This window comes from Gossypium hirsutum, chromosome A09, assembly GCF_007990345.1.
Source record: "Gossypium hirsutum isolate 1008001.06 chromosome A09, Gossypium_hirsutum_v2.1, whole genome shotgun sequence".
NCBI classification, from domain to species: Eukaryota; Viridiplantae; Streptophyta; class Magnoliopsida; order Malvales; family Malvaceae; genus Gossypium; species Gossypium hirsutum.
Window position 1 is genome coordinate 75,112,451 of NC_053432.1, and position 13,072 is coordinate 75,125,522.

Consider the following 13,072-nt stretch of genomic DNA (forward strand, 5'->3'; position numbering starts at 1 on the left):
TATATCATCATAAGCATATTTTTATTGGGTTTTTCAAAATTAAAATTGAAATTAAAATATTTTTAAATAATATAATTTATTTTAAATACGAAAGAGACGTTAAAGTAATTTTCATAACAAAATTAAAACCTGATTGATAGATGAAACCATCTTAATAAACTGCTTTATAAATAATTATAGATAATTAACCACCATTTATTTTAACATTCATTTAGAGGGTTCGCAGGATTCTCATCACGTTATTATGTATTTTATTATTTATATACTTAAGGGTTTAATCAATGGGATAAGAGGTAAAAAAAAACTAAAAGTGAAGGTGGGTGCTTCGTCTTGTTCATATAATTTCCATTCAGAATTCAATGGAAAACTTGGAAGTTACGAATAACACAGAAAATAATATGAAGCTAATATTTTGCAGAAATAATCAAATATTAAGCAAAAACCAAAACCCAAAAGATTGCTAGTGTTTATACAAACCCAATCTTTGAGCAACTCTCTAAACCTCGGACGGTTTCGCTTGTGTAGGTGGAGATGAAGCTGAAACTGAACCCGGTGGTGGCACAGGTGGCCCAAAGTATTGAGCAGCTCTTTCAATTCGACCCTGAGCTCTACCAATAAGGCAAAATGCAAGGGCTAGGATCAAGACCAGCAAGAGCAATGGAAATGATATCACTAAAACAAAACCCATCTAGTTTTTAATGGTGAGGGCTAATATAATTATAATCTACTTTGAAATTGAATTAAGTTGCGAAGTTTAGAGACCAGTGGAAGATGATAAAAATTGTGGTTGCAGGCTATGTTTTAGTTTTAAGGTTAGTAATCATCCAAGTGTCTCCACAATAATTGAGTACGATGTCATGGTCCCTTAATTTAGTCAATTTTATCTTCTAGGTAAACTTGAAAAAAAAAAAAAACCCAAATTCCAAATTTCAGCCACAAAGTTTGCTATTATAGATAATTTCCAACTTTTGTTCTAAGCACCTTTGTTTTTCTTTTCCTGAATCCTGTAATTATAACATATCCAGTAAACTTTTTTATCCTAGGTATATATATCACATACATGGAAATTAGTTATGCAGCGATGACTGTTAATACAACACAGAGAGAGAGAACGGGGGAAAAAGAAATGGGGGTTGGTTTTGGGTTTTGACAGTACTGTGAGAAGTGAGCTACTGCATCATGAGCTGCCATTCAAAATCGAACAGCTCAACAAGCATAAATTGGGAGAGAGTGGAACGGAAGCTATGAGTTGTAAGAAGCCAACATTGGAGTTGTTGGAACCTTGCGTGATCCTGTTCCGTCATGGGTGCTGACCTGTTTGGTGGACAATCGGCGCTTGTAGCGTTTAAGTACAGATGCCAAGTTCTCTTTTCCCTTTGGAAAAGCCACATCACCAGCGGCAGTACCTGTTCGACCCTTCCGGCAAGATATAGCAATCTCCACTTCCTTAATTATATCCAGGAGTGTAGATGCAATCGTAATCTTACCCCTGCCAGGTTTTGAAGCTGGAGGCAAAAATCCATTTGAGACCAGAGGACTTGACCTCTGCTGATATTCCACGGGGATCTGAAGGCAGAAGCATGGGGGCACCAGGGATCGATGCTTCGAAAAGGCAAGATCTATGACACCCTGTTAATGAGAAATTGCCACATTTAATAAATTATTTTATATTCATTAAATATTAACTAATAGGAAAAGGCCCTCCCACTAGTGCTTCAAGCTCCAATAGAGGGGCAAGGGAGGGGAGCCCGGTAAAAATGAAGTTAATGGTGCAATAGGGGCATTTTTATGCCGAAATTGCACTTCACCTTTAAAAAGAAACAGTTGTGAAATAATAGCCTGAGAATAACACTCACTCCTTAATGCTCAACTGCTAGAGGTACAATGGTCACAATCAACAATAGTGTAGAAGGATGCATGCATTAACTATAGGAAAGGAAGAGACTACCGAAAATATACCTGGAGACGATTAAGCACATAAGTGTATTTTCCCCACAGCTCTGGTCGGCTTTCCATCAGCGAAAGATCAAGAATTCGGTGAATGCACCACACTCCGAAGCTTATTATCAGATCGGCTTTCCAAATACAGCCTTCTCCACAATTAGGAACTGATGAAATTGAAAAGCTGGCAAAACTTGCTCTGTCACTCTTTGGTGAAGAACCGTACCTCTTTTCAGAAGACAGGTATTGAGGTTCTCCCATGTGAACAACCTGGTTCATCTCCCTGGCTTCAGCATCATAAAGAAACTTCTCCCTGCCAGCTACACGATCGATTAAATCTTCATCAGCTCCACCATTTTGTCGAAACAACCAGTCAGACCCATCTAATTTCAAGAGCTTTACTATACAATGTCGGAAAGATTGAAGAAGCTTGGACTCTAAATCCACACTAGAAGCAGTATCCCGAGTTAATGAGTTCAACCCACTTCCAAGTGCTTCACTGCCAGCAGTTTGTTGTTTCTCAGCTACACCAAACTGCTCAAAAGGCTGTCTGGACCAAAGGGATCCTGTATCTGGACTTGAGCTCAACTGTAGGGACAGAGGATCTCTGTAACCCTTTAATTGAGAAGTCTCATTGAAGGCCAATGGAACTCCAGCCCTTGGTCCAGTATTTGGATACATGGATGTTTCAAATTCTGTACGACCAATTGCTGACCCATATCCAATGGAACTGTCCCACTGAGCACTCTTCTCAGACATGTACATATTCCGAAGAGGAACAGAGAGCCCAGATATGTCTGGTAAACTATGATACTTCTTTGAATTGACTGATAAGCCAGAATTACCATTAGTTCCAGAGTTGATGTCATAATAAGACCTTTCAGATTGTAATGAACTATTTCTAGAAACCGCAGCACTCTGAAACCCAGCAGCTTGAGCAGGAGTTATCCCATTTTGCAGTTTTTGCCCTAATGCAAAAGCTAGGGAGTCTCCGTAATTTGTAGGGGCCAGGCCAGGAGATTTTGATGCCGGTGATTCCATTTGACCATTCAAGCAATCAGAGCTTTTATCCTTAGCATTTCGATTGAGATATGATGCAAGATGATATCCATGCACTGTAGCTGGTTGATACTCCACTGCATCAGCAGATGGGGCAGCACGCAAACTAGAGTACCTCCTTTCACTAGAATTGATATTGTGACTTGAATTTTGAACATAAGCATCCAATAACTGCATGTGGTTCGACCACAAGGGCACAGATCCTCTTGAATACCCATACGGCGAATCAACACTATTTTGCACCTTCAGTTGCTTTGGAGATTCATACAGACTTGAATTAATAGCATCAGATCCTCTTGCTCTGACCAAAGGGAAATATCCACCATACTCCTTTCCACTTGTATCCACCTTTAATGGTTTTGAATCGACCCCTAATAATACATCTAATTTCTTTTTCTTAGCTTCTGGAGTTGGTTGCCCATGAAAATCATACAACTGTCCCCAAAATTCATCAAGAATGGCAGCTAATTGCCGCCTTGCAGCACGACCTAACCCTGCTAGCCTAGAGAGACTTCCAGTTCCATTCCCACCATCATCGCTTTTCCCGCTGAGGCTCCTAAATGAAGGAGGGCCATCTGCTGTCAAAGAGGAAACACTTCCGGAAGGCGGTTTGGATGGCTCTTCTGGTTCCCAACTATCTCCATCATCATCATCTTTTTCAACCGACAAATCTCCCTCTACATTCACTGTTTTCTCCACAGTCTTCATTGATTCAATCCTCAGAGTCTTGGTGCTAGGTAAATCATCATCGACTACCTCATTAACTAAAGTGGGAGCTGACTCGATTATGGATGTTGATTCCTGGGTCTTACAAGCTGACGGGCTAGGATAAATACTATTAGAAGACGTCTCATTAACAGTAGTCAAATGTATTTCCCGGTCAGACTCCATAATCGTTTCAGGCAAATTCAAATCATAATTTGTAAAAGATAAATCTGAATGACTCCCAATAGATTTTTCTGGTGTTGATGATCTTTCCAGTACATGAACAGATTCCTCTCCGTGATATCTAGTTTCACATAAATCATTATCTACCCTCTCCATAGTTGCCTCGGAAAGAGTTCTGTTCAAATCCCAATTTAATGCATGAGCTTCACTTGGAGAACTTGTTGATTTCAAAGGAGTAGCCACTAGCCAGAGCATCAGAGAAAACGATGCACAAGCAGTAACAAGAAGAGCAATAAAAGGAACTGACAAGCTAATTCCAGCATTCAATCTCAAATTATCAACCCAATCACTATTTCCAAACATCATTTCTACCACAAAAATTATCTTTAAGCCCAGCATCCCCATGAATGTTACCAGAGCTAGGAACTCCACAACTGGAGAAATCTTATAAACACCCATAATGGGTCTTGATGAGGCAATTCGAAACAAGGGGATCACCGAAGATGGAAGCAGAAGAGCCACCATAACCTGAGCAAAAATTAGCAACTGATATATTCCTTCAGCTCCAGAAGTCCACACGCAATAAAGGGCTGGGACCATTGCTATAATTCTGATGGTTGCACGATGAAGCCAACCTGGTAAATCAAGCCCGAGGAAATCATGCAAAACAACTTGCCCACCAAGATTCCAGGCTGATGCAGTGATTTGATTAGATAAGAACATAACAACCAAAAAGATCAAGGGCACTATGCCATTCCTAAAAACCTGTTTCAATCATGTTTAAAAGGAACTTATTAACATCCACAGTTGAATTGTAGAGCAATACTTAAGCATGATTCTCTCAATAACTGTTAGCTTATTAGAAAAGAGGGGGAAAAACCTGTTCCATTAGTGACATTGCATCCTGAAATGTAACCAAGACAAGGCCTGCACTATAGAAAACATTTGCAGCTGAATTCATCAGCACATAATTTACCAGACAAATACCACTGAAGGCACACAAAATGGCAAAAAGATGGCTGTGACATGAGGCACTCTTGGAAATATTTGGTGGCCCCTGATGCTGCTGTGAACATGAAAGCAAAAGTTTGAGAAAACTGACAATGAATCAAATCAAAATGTGTAAGCTCCAAAAAAAGTGCAGAACCATAAAACAGAACCAATGAATTTGCAAGCACAAAATACCCTATACTTGAGAATGACACCATAAGTCTAACAACCCCGTCATGAAAAAGACTAGTAAAGTAGAAAATATCCAAATAGACCTTGTGGGCAACAATCCACCTTCACAGTTTGCAGCCATGCCTCAAATACAAGGTAAGCAACATGATCTAGAAAAAAGTGGATCGAAAGCAGGAAGAGAAAAAATCTCTTTGTGATACCAGTTACATTGAAATGCATGTATTAGAAAAACAATTCATACATTCTAACATATTTCATAAAACAAATTCAGATTAAATCAATAATGATAACAGCTTGAATAAAACAAAATTAATTGTCCAATTATCATATATATTAGTATGATGTTGTTTCTCCTTAATATAATGCAAATTCCTACTAAAAGGTTATATGACTCAGGTCTGATAACTACTGAGGTCAATAGCAGTATTTTTACAGCATACATATATTGAAGTTAGATATGAACTTATCACTAAAATCATCATCTCTATAAAAATTAATACTTAACAAACCTAAGTTCAGTTTAGCTGAAGAATAAAAAAGAAAAAGAAACAAAGAGAAATATACAAACGTAACTTAAAAACATGCACAAATACCTTTGATTCAGAATGCAGGGACACAAAAATTACAAGGAAGTCATCCATGTGAAAAGATTCTAAAAAGGCTTCTAAAATCCCAAGTATAGTTAAAGAATATATCAAATTCTCAGTAAAAATAAGTTTCCAAAGAACATAGCATTGAAACCTAAAATAAGTGGTTCATATACAAAACTCATGTATGTCAGTGCATGTACATTGTCCAATAAGAGATACCTGAACAATAAAAGAATGCAAGTAAAAATTGTGAGGCATGATGCTAGCTCCAAGGAGACTCATCAGGGCAAATGCACTCTCCCCGCTCAACTTTGTGAGCATCCCAGTCGTGGAAAGAGAAATTTCTGGTTGACTGATGAGCACTCCGAAAACATAAGAAAGCAATATGAAACCTGCCGCATATATACATAGGAAACTTGCCCTACAATGATCCTAAATATTGAAATTATATCAGATTGTTGGTGATGTTGCAAGAGAAATTGTACAACAAAAGAAGCAGTTCAGCTTACCAGGAGGGTGGCAAAAACTGGGAATAAAACAGCATCAAGAGCAGCTAAAAAAACTCCAGTGGACAGATCCACCCCCAAGAGAAGATTAATCCCATGCGCAACACCCAAAACCTGGTAAAATAAGGACATTTGTTGTGAGAATAAAGTAAACATCATTCTGTAAAGTGCAAATCACAAATTTTAGCAGTCTTAGTTCCAACATAATTCGGAAAAAGCATCTGGGCAGTATAGGAGCTGGTCAATAAGAAAATTACCATGGTAAGGTCCAAGACAACCATGGAAAGCTCTGCTTGAACTCCTAAGAATATACGAGTGGATTTGTCATACTCATCACTGCAAATCTATCATCACCAGAAAATGAAAAGATCAATTGCACATCATGAAAAAAGCAAAGAGACATCCACAAACACACACACACACATCGGATTGAGCACGTAATAATAGATTTATAAGCACACATCCATAGAAAAGGTTTCTAGCTAATATAGGTGGCAAATAATTAAAAACGTGCATTGGTAAGTATAACCACATAATTTAGTTACTTTGTGTACACTTTTATAATTAGGCAGGCGAAAATAATACACTTTCAATGAAATTACGACATATAAGAGAAATAATTCCTCATGTTTTATAGCAAAAGGAACCAATGTGAGTCTGCCTTCTAAATTTATTACTCTCCAATATTTTCTCGTTTATAATTTGTCCCAGATTTTTTGCTTCAATCAGTGCTAAATCCTAATAGTTGGGAAAAGCTCTATTTGGTTCTGTCTCTCTCTCCTCTCTCTGCAGGTGGTATATTGCATAAAACAATCATACAGCAAAAGACCAGGAAAAAAAGAAAATTTCTTGCAATAAACGCAAGCATGAAAAGAATGAACTATACCTGAGCAAGATCTCTCCCAGTCACTATACCAATTCGAGCAGACAGGTATTGAAACAAAATAGCAGCACAGTTAAAAAGAAGCATGGGGGCTACCAGATCAAAACCAAACCGTGCACCTCCTTCAACAGTTGCAACCCACTTTCCAGGGTCAACATATCCAATTGATATCAGAAGAACAGGTAAAACAGCAGGAAGCATCCGATTTAGAACACCTGGATGGTGGTTACCATTCCCAGTCTCAGCTTCCATGTTCTAAAGTAGAAACTTAGGCAATATACAAGTCACAGTGCAGTACAGAATCTAAATAATTCTTCAGAATAGCGAAAGAACCTCCAATTCCAAAAAGTTAAGCAATTACATGGTTGCCCATGTTGATTGAATCTCCTGAGAGATGATGCTACCCATCAGAATTCGTTCAGCAGGGCATTAGCAAATTCTTTTACTAAATATGATTGTCCAAGATAAAGCAAATTATCCAGCCTGTTTCTCCAAGCTTGCTAACAGAGGAGTGTACATCTAACAATAACCCTGGCACAGCAGGACCAGCAGGTATCTAAAATTCACTATCCAAAATCAGTGTAACAGCAACTGCTAACAAGGCAAAATTACAGCCCCAACTGCAACCAGGAGATGCCAATCTAATTCTTGAATCCAATCCCTTAACATGCCACTCTTGAGACGTATGTAGCTTCATGGTCATCTCCCTGAAACAAGTTGTTGATTCCTCTAATTCGTGCAGGACTTTACCAATAACTTGAGCTAGCATAAAATGATAGACATTCTCAGCCACAGTCCATAAGAAGAACAACAAAAATATTGAAAGAAATTCCTCCCTTGCAGGCACCTGTGAAGTAAAAATCCGACCAAATCAGTCAAACAGGGTAAACTACCATACAGACGTTAGAAAATCAATACAGCACAAAGAAATTAAGTAATCAATCAACATTAAAAATGAAGGTCAACCAAAATTCAGTACAAGATCAAGACTAATCCATTTGCCACATCTTCAAAACAAAATATGTTCCAAATCCAGATATAAAATCCTCAGAGAGTCATATAGTGAACGTCATAAATTTCACCAACTGGGATATTAAACTAATTTGTTCACATAAATAAGGGTAAGGCGAACTAATTCAGGCAGGCAAGCATTCATCATTAGGAATCCACTTTCCAAAGTAAGTTTCACCATCAATTCTAAACAGTAGTAGTAAAGATCAGCACACAAACCAAATAAAAGAAGAGGAAAAAAATCTAATAACAGCTCCATCAAAAACCAAAAAGTTGCCCAACACGAAAAAATGCAAAAATAAAATCTGAACTTAAAAACCCTTGGATCTTCCTGAAACATCACAAAGCAAGCAAAAGTTGAAAACCCCCCAGAAAAAAGGAAACCCAAAATGAATTAAGCATCCACAAAGCTAGAAATGAATAAAATCAAGTTCCATGAATCTGATTCAGCTCAAGAACTAAAAATAAACAGAAATCCAGCTTGCACAATTCAAGGAAGATGAAACATAAAAAGTAACAAAACCCACAAAAAAGAAAACAAAAAGAGGCCAACGAAAACTAAATAAAACAAGATGTTTGATAAGGGCTTTTGGGTAAGTAAAAGGAAAATGCTTTGGTTTTACCTCAATGGTAAAGTTTATGAGAAGGGATTGTTTTCTGGAGCTTATCTTTCTCTCTGCAATCTTAAGTTTGAGTTCCAACAAAGTAGATCTTGAAGAAGAGGCTTTTCTTTATGATTCTTTTTTCTTCACAGACAGAGGGAAAGATTAAAAAAAAGTAGAGCTTAGTTTTGAGAGACAGAGAGAGAGAGAGAGAGAGAAAGCTTGATCTTTTAAATATAATATATTTGAAAGGTGTGTAGGCTCTTTCCAACTTATGTTGGAGAGAGAGAGGGGGGGGGGAAATATATAAAGATGGTAATGAAAAGGGAAAAGTCTTACCTTTGCTACTAATCAAAGCCAATAAAACGCAAGCAAAATAAAAGCCATTCACAGGGGATGCCTGTCTGTGTTGTGTATATATATGTATATATATTGTATTTCTTTTATGTAGGTGTAATTATCCTCAGTTTTTATACTCTTTGATTTTTTTATATAATATTTATTTGGTTTAAAATTTTAAAACTCAATTGATTTTTTATTAAATCTAAATATATATTATCAGTTGAACTTTACTTTTTCAAATTAAACAAATAAATTTAAAAATAAAAGCATTAATTATATATATATTAGCCAGGCCAGGTATGTTTTTTTTATTGATTTCTAAAAATATGAAAGCATGTATTTTTTTTTCTTTCTATTTTGAGGCTTAAACAAATAATTTTTATGTTTTGTAAATTTTAATTAAAACCTAATATATATATATAATATAATGATTGATGAAAAATGCAAATTTGACTTGTAAACTGTACAATAATTGAGTCCAACCAATGATTTTTTTGGCTGATCTGTTTTGGCACTAGCAGTCTTCCTTCGTAGTCATTTTAAGAATAAATTTAAAAATGAATGAGAAAATAGTTGTTCCAATGAATCTGAATATATAAAGTCATTTTCATGAATTGAAAATAGACGAAGTTTTGGATGCATTTATCATTTAATTTCAACAATAATAGGTTTTTCCTAATTTTAGAACTCAAAAATTAAGCATTTTTCAAATTATTTCTACTGAATTACAATAACAAACGTAACTAGCGTAATTTAAATCCAGGCTATATTTAAAATGATAAACGCCATTAATTATCAAATTATCATATAAAATTCTATTTCTACAGTTTTTTATTTGAAGTAAATAATTCATCTTCTTTCATAAAAAATTTCCAAAAAGACATTAACATTTTTAATTCTGAATTAGTACAATGAACTACTGAAAATATCAGTAAAAATCAAATTAAGAAAGATGTGAAAAATATCAAACAGCCATAAATAAAAAGGAACAAATTAACTTTTTCTTACCAAATCAAAAAAGAAAAATATGTTCATGTTAGGAATACAAAATTAGCTGTTGCATAATATCGTACATAGTATTAAATTAATAAATAAATAAATGTTCGTAATTATAATGATTGTTATTTTTTAGGAAAATCGTAAAAAATATTTTTTCCATCAAAGTAAATTAATTTAGAGATGATAAAATTTATATTTTTTGAAATATTTCAAATCGTTTCACTTTGAATGGAGTAGATTTTTGGCGGGGCAAGTATGAGGTAAAAATGTAATAACTTAATATAAAAAAAATCTATTTATTTTATCTTTAAGTGTTTTTTAATAATTATGCTTAAATATTTACACTTTAAAAATATTAAAGATAAGTACAAAAAATTAAATTAAAAAGGAACAAGGTGGGTGGTGTATATATGAATGTATCCAATATTCATGTAATGACCCGAATTTTACCGATACTGAAAAAGTGTAATTTCGGATATCTATTTATGAAAAATAGATTCGTAAATATTTATTAAAAATATTTACGAAGTAAAATGAGTGGTTAATTAGAGTTTAATTAAGTGAATTTAACTTAATTAAGAGTGATTAGTAAAAAGGATTAAGTTGAATGAAGTGTAAAAGTTTAATTACAGAATTAAAGAAAATAAGGACGACTAAATAGGGAATTAAGCCTATTCTAAAGAATGAGGCAGCAAAACATAAAAATCTTTGATTTTTATGTTGTTTAAATTATAAATATATTATTAATGTTATTATTTTATTATATTACAAATTAAATTAATTATATTATTATATTTTGAAATAAATTAAGAAAAGACAAATGTATGATGTATATGGATATGGTGACATGTGTAATATTAATATACATATAATTGTAAAATACATGTATATTTGCTTATCATATAAGTATATTATTAAATTATATATTAGTATTAAGTAAAAGATATTTATATAATAAATAGATTAAAGAAAGGCAAATGTAAGGATATAAATGGATACAAATGTTAAATAAATATTGGTTATTTAGTAGATTTTTATTGTTATTATATTATATATATAAAACAAATGGAATAAAAAAAAAGGAAGATAGAAAAGAAACAGAATGAAACGAAACAGAGAGCAGGGGAGAAAAAGAAATAAAGGGCGAAAAGGAAAAATCGAAGGTTTGAAGCTTTAAGCTTTCATAGGTAAGTCAATCAAACCCTTTTTACTTAATTTTGATGTTTTAGAAGTTTCAAAACAAAGTTTTGATGAAATTAAGTTGATATTTTGAAAGTTGTTAGATTTCTAGATATTATCCATGTTAAATAAAATGATGAATTAAGGGCTAAATTGATAGAAATTCAAGTTAGAAATGATATAAGGATTGAATTGTAAAGTGATTCATAAGTTTTATGCTTTAAGGACTAAATTGAAAGAATTTTGAAATTATGGTCTTATGATAAAAAATAGATAATTATGTTTAAGTTTGGTTAAAAATTGAGTAGAAGTAAAGTATAAATTAAGATAGAAAAGCAAGTGAATTTAGTTAGGATTAAATTGAAATTAAAAGTAGAAAATCAACATTTTGCACTAAGACTATTTTGGACAGCAGCAGTAGTCTAAGTTTGAAAAATCACCAAAAATTGTATAAATTTAATTGGAGAATGAATAAAATATGGAATTAAAGCTTATTGAGTCTAGTTTCTTATAAAAGAAACGGTATAAGCAATTGAGTTGTAAATTATGAGATATAATGAATTTTGTGAGACAAGGTTAGAATGAATTCGGGTTCCCCTGTTCTGACTTTGGAAAATCACCAAAAATTGGAGAAAAATAATTAGAGGCTTAAAGTTATATGTTTAGAATCCCTAATGAGTCTATTTTCATGAGAAATCAACGGTAATTTTATCCGAGTTTTTTACTATGAGATAATTAATTTTTAGTGAAGAAGGGTCGAAACTGTTAAACAGCAGAACAGGGGTAACTTTAAAGGAATAAACTGTACTTATTGGCTAAACCAAAAATTCTGAAAATTTTATGGTGAGAAGATATATGAGACTAGTTTTAGGAAAAATTAGCGGATTTTAATTTGGAGTTTTATAGCTCCAGATATAAATAATTTAGTGACTATGACACAGATGGACAGCTTGAATATCCATAAAAGTAAAAAATAAAAATTATAGATAATGTTACTTACAAGTGTGTTATATACATTAAGGATGTGGAATGGAGAGGAGAAGGAGGAAAATATATATGAATATTCAGTTAGCATGGCTAATTTGCATGTTTTAAGCTCATGGACTAAATTGAATAAAAGTAAAATTTTAGGGGACAATTTTGTAAAAATGTCAAAAATGACTAAATTGAAGGGAATGAATTGTTTTATTATCTAAATTAATGAATTGAATGAAATTATCAATTTAAGATTGGGTGAAATTTGGAAAAATGGTAAATTACCAATATGCCCCTAAATATTGGTATTTCTGCAATTTAGTCAGGTAGGTTCGTATATCCTGAATGAGCATGTAAATATGACAGTTTAAGTATTGTATGGTATTTTATATGATATTTTGAATTGAATATACGAAAAGGATGTTACATGAAATATGAAAATGAATACTAAATAATATAAATTAATTGAAATTATTCTGAAAATCTCGGTAATGCCTCGTTTAGGTGGGGATTCAGTAATCTCATCTCACTGTTTCTTTCGGTTCCCATGTTACTTCCTTAATACTATGACTTCACTTCTCAAGCTAGTATCTCGATCGGTTCTTTTTCTTTATACAATGAATCAATTTAAATTTCAATATCCCTTGTCAAGCTAACATATGAGAGATTTGACCTATATTTTCTGAGCATCACAAATTTTCTGTAGCTTCGGAAGTGAAACCAATCAATTCATTACTATCTGAATTCTTTCTATAATTTCAGATACCCAAACAGAACGAGAACTTAGCTTCTCTTTTCCAATTAGATCTCAAAATTTTCTTCCAACATGCAACTTAAGAAATACCTCATCACTGACAGAATACTCGATATACATAATTTCCATCTGTTAAAACTGCTTTCAATCTATTTCAATCT

The 13,072-nt window shown here is 33.6% G+C and overlaps 1 protein-coding gene across 1 annotated transcript; it reads right to left on the reverse strand.

Annotated features, from left to right (window-relative positions):
• Positions 1 to 305: 305 nt before the first annotated feature.
• LOC107889595 (ethylene-insensitive protein 2) lies at positions 306 to 8,994 on the reverse strand. Its single transcript, XM_041076750.1, has 8 exons — positions 8,684 to 8,994; positions 7,053 to 7,896; positions 6,424 to 6,510; positions 6,170 to 6,280; positions 5,880 to 6,092; positions 4,769 to 4,954; positions 1,960 to 4,653; positions 306 to 1,629 (listed from the first exon to the last, which is right to left on the reverse strand). Exons 2-8 carry the CDS (start codon positions 7,299 to 7,301, stop codon positions 1,243 to 1,245), a joined length of 3,927 nt encoding a protein of 1,308 aa, XP_040932684.1. The 5' UTR covers positions 7,302 to 7,896; positions 8,684 to 8,994; the 3' UTR covers positions 306 to 1,242.
• Between the last annotated feature and the right edge of the window lie 4,078 nt (positions 8,995 to 13,072).